General features: G+C 48.4%; 2 protein-coding genes across 11 annotated transcripts in view; one reads left to right on the top strand and one right to left on the bottom strand.

The window, feature by feature from the left end:
• Positions 1-11,593, top strand: part of MAPK8IP3 (mitogen-activated protein kinase 8 interacting protein 3) — a 59,195-nt gene extending 47,602 nt beyond the window's left edge. For 9 of the 10 annotated variants that reach the window (XM_082064468.1, XM_082064470.1, XM_082064469.1 and 6 more), the window contains 11 exons: positions 596-782; positions 1,566-1,688; positions 1,963-2,043; positions 2,589-2,656; positions 2,941-3,089; positions 3,919-4,090; positions 4,216-4,329; positions 5,766-5,804; positions 7,660-7,839; positions 8,130-8,273; positions 8,824-11,593. In XM_082064468.1, coding sequence (XP_081920594.1) covers positions 596-782; positions 1,566-1,688; positions 1,963-2,043; positions 2,589-2,656; positions 2,941-3,089; positions 3,919-4,090; positions 4,216-4,329; positions 5,766-5,804; positions 7,660-7,839; positions 8,130-8,273; positions 8,824-8,945 — 1,379 coding nt within the window. In that variant the 3' untranslated portion in view covers positions 8,946-11,593. The remainder of the gene's footprint in view (positions 1-595; positions 783-1,565; positions 1,689-1,962; positions 2,044-2,588; positions 2,657-2,940; positions 3,090-3,918; positions 4,091-4,215; positions 4,330-5,765; positions 5,805-7,659; positions 7,840-8,129; positions 8,274-8,823) is intronic. The other variant, XM_082064475.1, reaches the window with a different exon arrangement.
• A 788-nt stretch (positions 11,594-12,381) lies between these two features.
• MRPS34 (mitochondrial ribosomal protein S34) lies at positions 12,382-14,382 on the bottom strand. The gene is made up of 3 exons (XM_082064291.1): positions 13,959-14,382; positions 13,835-13,877; positions 12,382-13,065 (listed from the first exon to the last, which is right to left on the bottom strand). Exons 1-3 carry the CDS (start codon positions 14,274-14,276, stop codon positions 12,788-12,790), a joined length of 639 nt encoding a protein of 212 aa, XP_081920417.1. The 5' UTR covers positions 14,277-14,382; the 3' UTR covers positions 12,382-12,787.
• Between the last annotated feature and the right edge of the window lie 833 nt (positions 14,383-15,215).

Below are 15,215 nucleotides of genomic sequence, written 5' to 3'. Positions count from 1 at the left end.
ATAAAACTTAATGGCAGTCCAGTTATAGCTAGTCCTTTGTGAGCTTATGGTCTTACAGCTGTCCTGTCCCTGAGTTAACTACTTCAGAGGCCTCAAGAAGTTTCTTGATGTGGTACAGGAAGAGGCAAGGCCATTTTGGTACGTTTCTCTTCAGAGCCCTCCTTTTCTCTCCGAGTAATCCACGCCCTGCAGCCTGGTTGTGGGGATCATACAGCAGAGTATTTTGGAAAAGTGATATATTTTCTCTGCTATAATTGCTTCTGTTCTCTTTGCTTTCTGCTCTGAACCATGTTTTCTTGTGAAGTCAGTTAAGCCCATATGAAAACCGTAGTGATGCCCTTGCTGACTCCATACTGCAGTGGGCAGCCCTGGACAACTGCTGTTTTGCTCATCACAGACTGTGCCTCACTTTAAAATAGCCTCTGTTCCCCATCCAAGCAGAAAACATTGCATGTTCTGCTGTCTGTGGTACAGGTTCAGGGCTTGACTGAATTTAGCAAGGAAGGATAAATTAAAAAGCTGACAGCCTGTTTTCTGTATAGCTAACTTACCAGCTCATTCTCCAGTATGTCTCACACTGTTCTTTGCCTCTTAGGTGAGGTTGCTGCTGTCTGCAATGGGAAGATCAACCAGTCCCAGTCTACTGAGGAGGCAACAGAAGCTACGGAGGTACCAGAGAACGGTACAAGTGAGGCAGAGCCTGCTCAGGCCCGGCCTGGGCCCCTCACGGAGCACGTGTTTACAGATCCAGTCCCTGCACAGGCACCTCTTGGGCAGAATGGGTAGGAGTCTGGGGCCAAAGTGCCAGTTCAGTTATTTATTAGCTCTGTTTTCATAAGCTTTTTGATATGAGAACCAGCCTGATATTCTGATAAAATGTCAAACTTTTTTCAGTTTTGTGCCCAAATAGTATTACATCTGGGATGATAGGCAAAGAAAGAAATGAAATTAAAATAAACATGGTTCAACTTGCAGCAGACTGTGTCAGCTGTTTAAGTGCAAATACTTGATCTCTCAGTATGAATTTAGACTTGCTGTTAATACAGATCTTTCAAAGTACATGTACACTTCATTTTCTTACTGAAGGAGCTTATTGATCCATTGTAAAAATAACAAACTATTTATTCTAGTAGTACCTCTAATGTGCTCTAAAGATAATGAAGAAAGCACATTCTCCACCCAAAAATTCTTAAGACAAATTAGTCTGTTGTGATAGCCTGAGGAGCAAGGTGGAAGTCCTGGATGGAAATTGTTCCTAAATGAGTTGTTCTAAGTTGTTCCTGCTGAAGTTGAAAATGAACAGAGAAAACAGTGTTTATACAGTAGAACTGCCAAACACTAAGTTAAGCTCATAGATTTGAAGTACTTTATATTGGTGCGGAAAAAAGGAAGTTTTGCAAATTGCAGATTCAGGAGTCAAGCATTAAAAAACACTGACCAGAAGGAAGTGATTTGTGTATACAAGTGCCCTTATCTGCTTGTGAGTGCCAGACTGTGAGCGCAGATGGGCATTCTGTGCATTGCTGCTAATAAAAGCCTCTGACAATGTTCTTTTGCCTCTTCAGGGAGAATGGGCAGCCGAAGATGGAGTCAAGCACAACATTGCCAGACCAGGAATTGAACGGGGATGCTGCTGGGACTTGTACCAGTGCGGCCCCCACCATGTGGCTGGGAGCACAGAATGGCTGGTGAGTTCCCCATGGGCTGGCAGGTCTCTCTCACCTCCATTCCCCTCTGGACACCACTTGTCGTGTCCTCACACCTTTAGTTCACTTCTTGTTTCTGGGGTAGTTTTTCATTGCTCATTGTTGTTCTGAGCCCTCTGCTCATCGCAGGCACAGGGATTTAACCTCACTTTCTTACCTAACCTTCACCTTCCCACCAGAAGAAAAGACTCAAGCCTAGTCAGGCTGAAGGTGTGGGGCCTTGCTGCTAACCCTCCCAATTTGTCCTTTCTCGCAGGCTTTATGTGCACTCAGCTGTATCCAACTGGAAGAAGTGTCTGCACTCGATAAAGCTGAAGGACTCTGTACTGAGTCTAGTGTAAGTGTGCATGCCAGGGGATGCTGAAGGAGAAGGTTCAGTGCCTAAGCAATATTTTAGATGGGGGTAGCAGCTCTCTGTTAGTTGTCTTTTTCTTTGCTCTTCTAATTGTGTTGGTTTATGAGGAGGGTTTCCCAAGGTGTTTGTTATCGGAAAACCTCATACTGAGTCATTTTTCTGCTCAACTGCAGACCTGACCCATTCAGTGAATAAGGTACTGAATGAGGTTAGTAGTATCAGGAGGAAATAAGTGGGGGGGAGAAAGGCAAAATTTCACTGGGGTGTTAATTAGGTGGAATTTGTTGAAATTAATGAGTTTGTAGTGTGAAGGAAAAGTTAACCTCCACAGGAAATTCACGGATGATCTTACTACAGCAAAGGTAAGAACTATGACCCTTGGTCCTTGCAGGATGTTACTGCAAGTGCTAAACCGAGTGGGAATTGTAGACAGAACATAAAGATGACGTGTATGGATGTCAGAAAATATTTGTTAGTCACTTACTTCTCCAGATTTTTTTAAAGTATTTACTTTTTGGTAATTCCAGGCATGTGAAAGGGAGGGTCCTTGTTGCTCTGGCAGATGGAACACTAGCCATATTCCACCGAGGAGAAGGTAAGAATCAAAGCAGTAAGAGAAAACCAAGCTTGGCCAAGGGTGTAACAATGGATTAAATGCTATTCTGGGTCAAGAGGGAAAGGTGCTGGCTTGCCACAGTACAAACATATGGGGAAAGTTCAGTACAAACATTCATGGGAAGTTCACAGTCATAAGCAAAATGAGCATTGCAGTATTATCTAAGCCCGTGTACCTAGACATACATGGAAAGGCAGGTGTTTTTATTGTATACTGACATGTCATGAAGGAGATGCAACTTTCCACACTTGTTTTCACCATAGATGGTCAGTGGGATCTCAGTAATTATCACCTAATGGACCTCGGTCACACTCACCATTCCATCCGCTGCATGGCCGTTGTGTATGATAGAGTCTGGTGTGGCTACAAGAACAAAATCCATGTTATCCAGCCTAAGACAATGCAGATCGAGGTATGCACATGCTTGTGTTGTATTTATTCTTATAGCTGTTTTCTGCTGCAGGTATGGAAATGCAAAACCTTTGTATTGACATTGCTGGCTGTAGGACCCAAACTGTCAACCAGGGTCATGTTATGACACAGTTGGCCAGGGGGTGTATTTATTCCTTCCTCCATTTGCAGACCTTAAATCTTTAGATAAGTATAACCTGAGCACTTGCTTTGCCTTTACCTAGTGAGTCTGCGTGGCCACGTACTGTACAGGTGTCCATGTGTGCTCACAGCTACCCTTCTGATATGGTCTAAGACTTCTCCATCTGTAGGCATTGTGGCACAAAGGAAGAGTACAGTTAGCAAGCCCCAGTGATCCCACTTGCCTAACTATAAAATGACATTTAGAGCCTTTTCATTGATATTCAGTCCAGTGCTGTGCTACAAACCTGTTTGGCAGTGCTTGGAATAATTCTAATCAAAGGGAGAAGAAGAGTGGAATCTGAAGTTCATGTCAGTGAGCCAAGGCAGTTTGATTGTTGGAATTTATACTGGAGTTGTGTGTTTTCCTTTTCTACCAAACACATTGAAAGCTCTTGGTTTCTAAATGTTATTTTGCTCCTGAAGTGGTCTGCAAAGACCATAATCTCTGCAGAGCTGCTATACAACTCATTTTCCAAGCGAGGGACTTTGCACTGTAGTGAACTTCTGAGGTCAGTCAGCATTAACACATATTCTCCAAGAGCTTTGAAACCCAAACAAGTGATCTCAGTGTAGGAGAATGGAGTAAATGTGCAGATAATTGCAAGCCTTTTGTGAACTCACATTGGTCCACCCGTTTGGCATTTCAGAAATCCTTTGACGCTCACCCTCGGCGGGAGAGTCAGGTGCGACAGCTGGCGTGGATTGGAGATGGAGTGTGGGTTTCTATCCGCCTGGACTCCACTCTGAGGCTTTACCATGCCCACAGCCATCAACATCTTCAAGATGTCGACATTGAGCCTTACGTCAGCAAGATGCTAGGTGAGGCACTAGAGGCTGTCAGTAAATGGTCTGTTGCGTATTGAGATCAGAAAGAAATCAAAATTCATTAGCGGACCTTGCCCAAAGTCATAACTGGCTCTCCAATTGTTGTGCGTGTTTACTAGGCACTGGAAAGCTGGGCTTCTCGTTTGTGCGGATTACAGCCCTGCTCATCGCTGGCAACCGCCTCTGGGTAGGGACAGGGAACGGTGTCGTCATCTCCATTCCTTTGACTGAGAGTAAGTGATGTTTATTGGAGATACTTCTGTGTTTCCCTTTAAAAAAAAGGACTGTTTTTGCTTGTCCCTTGTGCAGCATGGCAGGTGGCTCTGGCAGGCTGATGCTTTCTGCACAGTTTTACTCTGAACCTGACGCACCTTTGATCATAGCAGTGTTCAGAGAGAAGCGCCCTGAGTATGAGCCACCCTGAACTTGGTTAACTGTTTATTAACGAATTAAGTGTTCGGTTGAATGGATTTAACCTGTTTAAAACCAAATAGATATTTGTTACTGTCCTGTTCAGTTCAGTTGAAGCCATTTTCTTCTTGGAGACCAGTGACATCCCTGCCATCTGTACAGTCTTCTTTACTGAATGTGACCTGGACAGAGCAGACTGATGTGAACTGGTTCTGTAGCTACCGGAAAGCAGGAGAAACAAAGCTTTGGGAATTGTAGTAAGTCTCCAAAAGGAGGCCACGGGATAAGAAACCACCAGGAAGATCTCCCTGGAAATTTTGTCTTGGTATAGACATCTAAATGTCTCCATGACAGTATTTTCCAGAAACTGACCTTAGAAAAGCTTCATTTACTCAAATTAGGGCTCAGCTTTATCAGTCAAGTAGAAATCAGTATCCTACACCAAATCCAACCTGGTGAGGAGACCCAGTGGTAGTAGTTAATAGGTGCATCTCTGACGCTGGAAGTTTAGTTGAAGCTCTTACTAATCCTGTTCTGTACCTGCCAGTCAGCATCTAATTTTTAAGATCTGTTCCAGATTATAATGGGGGAGTAGGATTTGAGGCTGATTGCAGTTGTTTTCAACAGAAAGCAGCCAAATTTGCGTTTTCTCACCACTGCCAGTAGGAAATCTGAGAAGCAAATGGCTCTTGTATAAGAGGAGCAAACCTGGTGTAATCCTTGTGGAGATCAGGTCTGAGGTGGTCTCCTCTAGGGCTGGTGGAGCTGGGTGTGCCCAGGACTGACAGCAGGAAGCCAGTGACACAGTCATCTTTGCACATTGCAATCTTGGTCTCCTTTCTGACCCCCTGTTTTAAAGGCCATTCTTCCTTGGGGCTGCTGCCCTAATCCTGAGTCAAGCTTGTTCCCTGAGTCAAGCTTGAATCCTGAGTCAGGCTTGTTCCCTGCTGTAAACGAGTTGCACTATCTCTTGGCATTTCTGTAAAAATGTGGTAAGCAGTAAGGTCTCACTGGAAACTTTAGTAATGGATCTTTGTGACCATGGTCCCTCTCCCATCTCAGATACTACATTTGTCTTTCTAAGATAAGAGCAAAGTGAGCAAGAACAATGTCGGTATAAACTGGTCAGAGCCTGTAGCTCCTGTTGCAGTTTCTCTCGGTTTTATACGTTTCTCGCAGTAATCACCTTTTTCTTCTCTCCCGTCCTGCCTGACTCTTCCCCTGCCCCTCTGTGTTCCCACTCCTTGCCTGTGCCTAGCTGTAGTCCTCCACCGAGGCCAACTCCTTGGGCTCCGGGGTAAGTCCGTTGCCTCCTTCCTCCAGCTTTCACTCCTTTGACACCCATTCACCTTTGCAATCACTTCCCTACCCTTCCATCCTGCTATTCAGCGCTCTCCATCCATTTCTCCTCACCACTCTATGTTGCATCTGAGAAAAGCGACCAGAGACAGTAATGTAAATATCCTAATTTCCCATGGCTAAAACCATTTTCATCCACCTCATTAGCCATCCCTCTGGGGTTTATTTTGTGTTAAGAGTACTTTATCCTTCATCAGTAGTTCCCTGTTGTGATAAATGAGGTTTGAGATTGGGGACTGTAAAAGCTCATTCAGTCAGAGAGTCCCAGGAAGCAGGAGTGAACTGTTCTTCCAAGGTCTTCCTTGGTCATCCCCAGTTTTCTAAGGATGCTCCTCTGATCTGTTCCAGGCCAAAGCCAGGAGGTGCTGTGGCACCTGCCAGCTGCAAGTAATCAACCAAGACTTTTAACCAGAGGGGACCTTGGTAAACATTAAGAATGGTTTGGTTTTGTGCCAGTTAAGGCAGGGTCTGAGTTCAAATTTATGCTTGCCTTAGCCTTTCCAGGCTCAGAAATGAGTATTTTTTTCTCATTGTAAGACATTTCTCTGGCTGTCCAGAAGCATTATCAACATGGCTCTCCTCCTTCTAAAGTATATGATACTGGTTGTAGAAGCAGCCAGATACTGAGCAAGAAAAAGTGCTAATACCAGCCCTGTGTTCCAGTCAGATGAGATCGTCCAGTCGTAGCTGCTCACAGCAAACAAAAGCACAGAGGTGCAGAGAGCCTTCATCTTGGGGATCTTCCCCCTGCATACACTGGTTCCCATTCTTCCATCAAAATATTTGTACTTGTCTTGCCATCCCAGCTTGAGCCTGATAGGTAAAAGTCTCCTTTGTCCAAGTCACTTAATAAATGAAATCCAGCCCGAACCAAACTACAAACTACAGATAATTAACAAGCAGTTTGGTTGTCTCGCAGGAAGTGAAAGCCTTCTGATTTCAGTACTGTTTCTGTTTGACTGATGTGGGGGCGTGCGGAAGGAAAGCATCTCCCGTCCTGAGCTCTGAGCACTGGTCTCTGTTCCTTGATGAGCACCTCCATTCTCGAAGCCTGGATCTGAAGGATATGGGCCCCTGAGCCCACCTTAAAACTATTGGAAGCTGTGGGTGGTGAACAGCTTTCAGATGTTCATTGCTTGAGCAGCTGATTTTCTGGTGTCATGGCTAAATTGAGGACTAAGGAAGAACCTCGCTCTGCTGCTGTGACATCTTCTGGGCTGAGAGGTCTTCACCAGACACAGAGACTGCTTTCAGCAGCCTGTGTGCTCATGGCTCTCTGCATGAGCAAAGGATGTGACTTGGAAACTGAGTAACTTCACCAGTCCACAAATAGCAGTGATTCTTGTCCAGGTAGCCTTAATGTCTCATGGGTACAGTGGACACCTTTGAATACCCTGCCAGGTACTGAAGACCAAGGTTGATTCTAGGGCAGTAGGTGATTTCTGGAGGATTGCTGCTGCTGAAGAGGCCTTCACTGGGATACCTCAGAGACCTGGTCAAGCTTGCCCTAGGGTCACTCTTGCCTAGCACCTCCAGGGATGTGTGCCTCATTAGTAGCCAAATACTAAATTTTATGAGAAAATGTAGTTTATTATAATAAGTGGATTGTTACCAGCTTAAGAGAGAGAGTCTAGTGTGGTCTCCTCAATCACATCCTTCACAGGAGACCTTTAAAGAGACCTGCATCTCTAAAGGTTTTCCTTCATGGCTCATTAGTTTTCTTTTTGACTGAGTCTCTTATATAAATGGGACTCAAAGCTATCGCTGACAATATTCCTCCTCCCTGTCGCCAGCCAACAAGACTTCACCAACCTCTGGAGAGGGCAAAAGCTCTGGTGGGGTCATCCACGTATATGGTGATGACAACAGTGACAAATCTGCCAGCAGCTTCATTCCATACTGCTCCATGGCTCAGGCACAGCTCTGTTTCCACGGCCACCGCGATGCTGTCAAGTTCTTCGTCTCTGTGCCTGGTAAGGATGAGCCCAGCCCTTTCTTGTGAGGGTCTTGTCCTGCCATCTGTTCTGCGGCAGGAGTGTGAGCTGCTCTGCAGCAGACGGCTGCCCGTGCCATTTGTACCTCTTGCAGATCACTGCGGCTCAGGCATTGGTACTTCAGTCTGCAGTGACTTACAGATTTCACCAGCAGAAGGAACTGGTCTGCCCAGTTGTGTGTGTGTGTGTGTGTTTTTATGTGTGTGTGTGTGTGTGTTAACCACATGGGGCTGACCAGGGGCACTGACAGCACCTCTGTCCTCTCCCAGGCAATGTCCTGGCAACCCTGAATGGGAGCGTGCTGGACAGCCCTTCCGAGAACCCCAGCACAGCGGCCACAGAGACCGAGGGGCAGAAGCTGAAGAACGTCCTGGTGCTGAGTGGAGGAGAGGGGTACATTGATTTCCGGATCGGTGAGTGCCGGCGGTGGGAGGGATCTGGAATGGGGGGAGGTGAAGGGCTGTGGTTGTGGAGAGAGGTCACTGCTGTGGGGAGTGAAATCTGAAAAGCAATGCTTTCTGTTTCTTCTGCCTCTGAGGGCGGATAGCAAGTGTTTTACTTGCACAGCATAAGGCTGCCAAACCATGCTCCTGCCTGTGCCTGCAGTGCCACACAGTCTGCGTTAATAGCCCTAGAAAGAACAAAATCACCTGTGCCACTGGCTCCAAACATTGCTGCCCCACTGTGGTCACCTGTGCTGCTCGAAGGCTCTCTATGTTGTAAACATTGGCTTCTCTGAAAGGAAGGGGGATTTTCTTTACTGCTGCTTTTTTCCATCCATACAGAAAAGCACCATGTTGCTATAAACGTTCTCCAGACATCAAGGACGGTCTCGGCTCATGCTGTCTGTTGTCAGGCTGCTGAGACTGTAGCAGGGATATTGGCCTCTTTGGAAGTATTCCAGAGCAGTGCAGTTTGGGATTTTCTTTCTTGCCTTTTTTATTCTCCATTTTTTCTTTTCAGGGGATGGAGAAGATGATGAGACAGAGGAGAATGCAGGAGATGCCACCCAGGTGAAGCCAGTACTTTCCAAGGCTGAAAGGAGCCACATTATTGTGTGGCAGGTATCATATATCCCTGAGTGAGAATTTCTCCTTTCCCACCAATGTAAGTGTCCCTCCTCCCGCCTGAATGCCAAGATGTACATACAGAACACCTGCATTATACCTGCTGCTGGAAACCGACCCCAGACAACTGCAACGGCTCCTGCCTCGGACTGTGACCCCCTTCTAACCCCTGAACTTGCAGCTTTCATCTTGGGCCCGTGCGCTTTCTGCGTGGTTGGATTATTGTTCTGCTCTGGAGCTGGCATCTACAAGGAGAGAAATGGCAGTGCATCGGCGAAGTGAAGCTTGGAGCTAGGACCGTGCAAAGCCTTTGACCAGCACTCAGGAGCTGGCAGCTGGATGGCGAGTGGCTCAGGTTCTCCAGCAGTTGCCTCACTCCCACCTGCATGAGAAGAAGTACGTTCCCCCTGGCATCCCCACCAAAGTGGAGATGCTGAATCACAACTTCTGCAGCACCCTAGCAGAAATCCTTTCTAGTTCACCAGTGGACTTTCCACCTTATCCACCCTTAAGCACAGAATAATGTCCCATGGACTGAGAGCAGCTGTGTCCAAGGAGCGTTCAACCAAAAGTGGTGTCAGGGTTTGGGCAGCACTTCAGTTTGGCTGGAGAAGGCAGCAGCACCATTACTGTGGGCAACACATCCTCCATACTTGCAGATGGAAAATCCCCCTCCTCTGCTGCCTCTGCTGTTGTCTCAGCAGTTGTGTGCTGGGTGAACGTGTGTGTCCCGAGAGGATTGCTTGGGAGCCTCAGATGGGAGACGGGTGTTTGATCGTGGAGGCCACAGGGCCTTTGGAAGCTGTGGTAGAGAAGGAGTACTGAAACCTTGCTTTTCTAAGAGCAAAAAAGGGAGCCATACTTTAACTTCCCTTTCCAAAAATGGCAGGCAGAAGAGAACTCTTGAGTTCATTCTGAAAGGTTCACTAGAAAGCTATCTCTGTGTAGCATTTTTTGCTTTTAAAAATACAGGTGAGGGCAGATGATGTTGGTCTGCTGTGAATTCTGCATTGACACACTGAGATTACCTTGTCTCCTAAGGCTGTGTCCCTGTCCCAGGAACTGCTGGAAGGAGATGGCTGTTTTCCTTCATGCTCTGGCTGTCGGTTAGGAAAGGCTCTGTAGGTGCAGTCAAGGTATAGAAAGGCTGTGTCTCACCTGAGGTCACACAGAAAAAGGAATTGAGGCCAGATCTCCCAACTTCTTTTACCTAACATTGCGAGCACTGACTTTGTTAGTATGAAAAGCAGCTCCAGATGTAGAGGCAATGGTTTGTCCTCCCTTTCTGACAGCAGAAACAGTCCTGTCTCCACAAGGACATGTTCAGTTTCCTTTGAATGCTCCCTCCCGGATGTGCAGGACTAGAGTGAGTAGCAGTTGTTAGGGATGAATTTGGAAGCTTCTTGTGGTCATCTTGTTTCTTCCCTGAGCTGTGCAGCCCTCCAGGGTTCACAGGGATGTCCTAGTGCCAGTGCGGCACTATGGGGACAGATGGGGGGAGCCTCCATCTCCTGGACATCTCCCAGCTCTGTCCTGTGCTTGTCCTCGTGGACCAGACTGCCCCCAAGGCTTGTGATCTTAAGCCACTCATGCTGCAGGGATGCCGTATTCCCTGGGGAAGCTCTAACGTGTGGCATCTGTCCGGATGCAGCAGCGCTAAAATGCTTTTTGGATCCACAGTTCAGAAAAGGCTGGGGCAGGAGGACATCTCTGGAGAACAGAGGCCTCAGCCACCAAAGTATGGAGCCACCGTGGTGGCCACGCTGCCTGTGAGCGGTGCTGCTGACCCACACCACTCCTCACCGAGGTAGGAGAGCGGTTGCACAGTGTCCTCCAGCCGTTGGCATGCCGGGCTCTGTGGCTGACATTTGGCTAAGGGATGCTTGGAGCCACCACTTGCATGCAGGGGGACATTTCACTGGGGCACTGCTGACCGTGCCAAACTTCTCATTCACTTTCCCAAAATGCTTTCTGCTAGGAAGAGCTCTTTGGATCACAACACAGAGTGCATTATAGTTAACAGGATCAACATTTAGATCACAGATTCCACAGACGTGACAGTTCATCAGTTAGGGACAGGTAAACTTCATCATTTAAGCCAACTGAAGGAAAAAAAAAAGTGACCTAGTAGGCCCAGTTCCTTAGCTCTATCAACCCTTCCATAGGAAATTATAGAATTGCAACGTTCTTACCTCTGTTTGGTCTGTATCTGGTTCTAGCAGTCGAAGTGACAGTACTCAGTCCTCTGTCACCCACTGGGCCCTGGCAACACAAGGAGACCGGTCTGGGGCCTCTACCAACAGGTTCTTTTCCAGCTCAGTGCATGTTTTCCTCCAGGAGAAGCACATGTCTAAGAGGGGCAACTCCAGCTACGTAGAACCAGCCTCTGCTGTCAGATCCCGTGGGCGTTTGGTGGCTGCTGGGCAGCAAGGTGAGAACTGACTGGCTTCAACACACTTCCCTGTCATATCTCCACTGTGATGTATGTAAAGTATCTTGTATGTTACAAAAGGATTTTAAAAAGTGTCTTAAGGCCTGTAAACTCCGCTGTTTGGTCTGAAGATGGCATTCTGTAAAGAGACTGCTGTATGAATATGTTCCTATGCTTTGTCCCCTATGCTATCAAACAACAAACCATATCTGTTCTGTATGTAATAAATGTGTTAACATGAGCAAGTGCAGGGCGTCTTGTTCCTGGAAGGGCACTGGGATTTCCGCTCAGTCTTTGAAGAAGGTGTGGGAATGGCAGATCAAGTGTTCGCCGTTAAGCAGTTCAGCGGCAAGAATTAAATGCGGGTTGGTGGGAGGCTGCGGAAGGGACTCACTCATGTCACCCTTCAGACAACCTTCCCTGTGCCTTGAAACGATGCAGGAGGTTAATGCACGGGTTTGAGGGTCTCAGCAGCGCTCCCAGCATGTTCTAGGCATTGAATCCAACACATGGCAAACCCAGACTGCAGCTTTCCAGAAGGGACCTTCAAACTCAGACAACTGTCCCAGGCTGCCCAGGGCTGTGTGTGAAAGCAGGCCATGATTGTACTGACCAGCCTCACCTGGGCACCCACCATACGTGGGCCATTTCCACCCATGGCCCAGGAGCCTTGTTTAAGCACCAGCTGGGTCCTCCAGTCCTTGCCTAAGCCATGCTGTAGCTGTGCCTATCTCCATCTGCTCCTAGATGGACCCATTGGACTTGGGGGTTTAGACTAGATTATGTTCAGAGGTCCCTTCCAACTCAAACCACTGCATGATTCTATGCCTTACGGTGGATTATCTCCATCTGCTTTTGCTCATGTCTGGGCTCCCTGGACAGACCCTGGTCATGGGTCATTTCTTGAGTCTGCAGTGGTTAAGAGGAACCTGACACTATGCCTGTATTGGGTAAGTTAAGGACTCTGCGTTTGGACCTCATTATGATAGGCACTGAAAAAAACCCAACAAGTTTTCTTGTAACTGTACTGCAGAAAAAACATTTATTTCTGTTAGCAGATACACAACCCTGTGAAATAACATTATATTTTCATTTTCCTGTGATTTATGTAGAACCCAAATTGTCTGGAAAATGTTCTTAAAAACATCATTTTCAGACTGTAAAGAAAATTGCGCTCCGAAGAACTGTAACTGGATGACAGGAGCTCTGCATTCAGAGACTACACAAGGAACCGAAAAGGCTTCTGGGCTGACTGAGACCAAAGTTACGGATAAAACAATCTGAATGCAGCTGCATCTTTCAGATGAGGTGACTGTACAGTGCTAGGAAACCCAGATACACCATTCCGCAGCAGACAGTTTTCTGTAAGATGACGTGCTTCTAACACGCAGTGAGAGCATGTGGGGAGCTCAGGACGTGGAACAAGTCTTTATACAGATGTTCCTGCAGCTTTTTGCTTTGCACTCCGAAAGGGAGAGGCCATGACCCTCTTCAGATCAATCATTGGCTCCTCGGTGATTGGTTTTCCCTCTTTCTGCCACTGCGCAAGGATCATGGCTCGGAGCAGAGGCGGGTACGGAACGTACTGAATGGTCTCCTCTGGCACTGGGGTGAATTTCTTGAAGGCCTCTTCCTCATGCTTGGGCACCATACGCCAGTCGTGGTACATGACTTTGTCAATCTCTCTCACTTCTTCTTCGGTTTTGCCTGAGAAAAGATGATGAACACCAGTGTTCAACACTATTGGCAACAAACTCCCTGGAAATGCAGCAAGTGTTGACTCCCCAGTATCAAAGGTGCTTCAACAGGCAATATCAAAAGAAGTTTTCAAAGGGTCAAGAGAGTATCTTTCCTGCTATACTATGGGATCCCACTTCTGTCCTTGGAAATCAAATCAGAAACAGGCTGAAAGGACTACAGGCAAATCGTTCCAATTCCGTGCTTGACTCCCTCTCTTAAAATGTCACTTGATCTCACTTTGGTTCAGTTTCCATTGCTAAGGAACAAGAGTAATTTCTCTCTACGCTGGTTAACACTCCCCGGGAAATATTTTTAAAATACCCAACAACTTAAAAACCTTTGAATGAGAAAAGTTTTGGAAACTCTAGGAAGCAACAAACACAGGCCTAATACAAAGCAGCTTTAAAAAGGCAAATTCACTCACTCAACTCCACGTTAATTTAAAATCCCAGTAATGTATATTTACTTGCCATCACTCCTGTTATACCGACAATTTTACCTGGAATACCCTTGTGTTCAATCTGAATTTCACTTTTGAAGTCTAAACAGTCTGTAACCCCATTGTCTTCCCTTAGAAACACATTCTTTGGGCTTAACCCCAGCATTTGAAACTAAAAAAGGGAGAACTTATTTTCTGATTAGCAGATCTGAGAAAGACAGGTTTCCCAAGTGGGAAAGCTGCAGCCCCGTTACTCCCTCTGCAAACCTCGCGTGTAGGAAAACAAGCCGGTGTTACCTCTGAAGGTCAAGTAGCCCCAAGCTCTCCCGTGATCCATGTTCTGCAAAGAAAACAAGAACCCGTGGAGGTGGCGGCGGGGACTGGGGGGCTCGGGGGGCCCGGAGGGACTCCGGGGCGTTACCTCGGCCGTGTAGTCCGCCTTCACCTTGGTGATGACCCAGTAGCAGGGCTCGTCGTACTCCCACAGCCAGGACTTGCGGGTGACGGTGCGGCCCACGCCGAACTGCGGCAGGCGGCAGAGCAGCGTGAAGAGCCGGTTCTCGTTCCGCACGTCCTCCCAGGCCCGCACCGGCAGCCGCTTCTCCGTCAGCGGCCGCCGCATGGTCTCGTAGTCCAGGGCGAAGCGCTGCGAGTCCCGCGGCCGGTTCTTCAGCGCCCGGTACTCGCGGATCTTCTTGGCCATGGCGGCGATGGGCCGGTACAGCTTCTTGCGCGCCATGGCGCCGGGACACAGCGCGGAGCGCTCCCCGCGGCCCCCGGAAGCCGCTCCCGCCCGGCGCCGCGGCGGAACGATCGTGCGGCGGAACGATCGTGCCGCGGCCCAGCAGCCGGGGTGACTCCGCCCCCCGCTGGGTCTGCCCCGCCCCGGGCTCCGGCCGCGCTGCGCCCGCTGGGCAGCGGGGCGGCCCGTCCCGGAGCTGCGGCCCGTCCCGGAGCTGCGGCCCGTCCCGGAGCTGCGGCCCGCCCGCTGTCCGGAGGGCGCCGCTCGGCACCGTCCTGAGGTTCCACTTGCTCTTCGAATCAGCAGGTTTTGGTCGTTCAGCTGGAGCTTAGCAACTGCAAGCCTCGGATAGCAAAATCTATTTGAACAGATGCACCTGTTTAAGGGAACTTTCAAAGGCAGAGAGTAAATCTTTCGGGATTTTCGGAGAGTGAAGCGATGTTGGCGGTCGGCCCGCGGCTGGAGCCGAGCTGAGCCGAAAGCAGAAGCCGAGTTTTGTAACTCCGAGCCCTGCCCGACCTGCTCGGGCTGTATTCACCCCTGGATTTTGGCTGCAGACCGGTCAGTTACACCTGTCGAGAGAAGGATTGGGTTTTTTTTCCCTTTTCAAACCCGTATCTTAGATTGAAGGAAGCGCCTCCATTCCAGTGTTGCTGTAGAGCCCTTTACTGAAGGCATTCAGGCACACGAGGGTTTTTGTCAGCAGCCAAGATCAATGTGTGGAGGAAAAGGGAAGGGGCGGAGGTGCGTGTTAAAGAACAAGTAAAACACCCGTTTTAAAGGCTGTTACTGCTGGGGAGGCCGTTCCCGCAGCCGCTCGAGGAGCAGCGCGCTTCGCTGCCGCCCCCGGCGCAGACACGGGAGCGGGGATAGCGGCCGGGCACGGCAGCAGCGGCCCACTGACCGCCACGGCCGCTTACCCCGACCTGCTCAACA

Source organism: Streptopelia decaocto, assembly GCF_964273445.1.
Source record: "Streptopelia decaocto genome assembly, chromosome: 13".
Taxonomy (NCBI): Eukaryota; Metazoa; Chordata; class Aves; order Columbiformes; family Columbidae; genus Streptopelia; species Streptopelia decaocto.
This window is presented reverse-complemented; position numbering and strand designations above follow the sequence as displayed.

Bases quoted from the DNA above. Each gene is read 5' to 3' on its own strand.
- MRPS34 (XM_082064291.1), bottom strand. From the start codon at position 14,276: ATGGCGCGCAAGAAGCTGTACCGGCCCATCGCCGCCATGGCCAAGAAG. The intron at 13,878-13,958 runs GTAACGCCCCGG...TTTTCTTTGCAG, and splicing joins AGGCGGACTACACGGCCGAG to AACATGGATCACGGGAGAGC. The intron at 13,066-13,834 runs GTAACACCGGCT...ATCTTTTCTCAG, and splicing joins GGGCTACTTGACCTTCAGAG to GCAAAACCGAAGAAGAAGTG.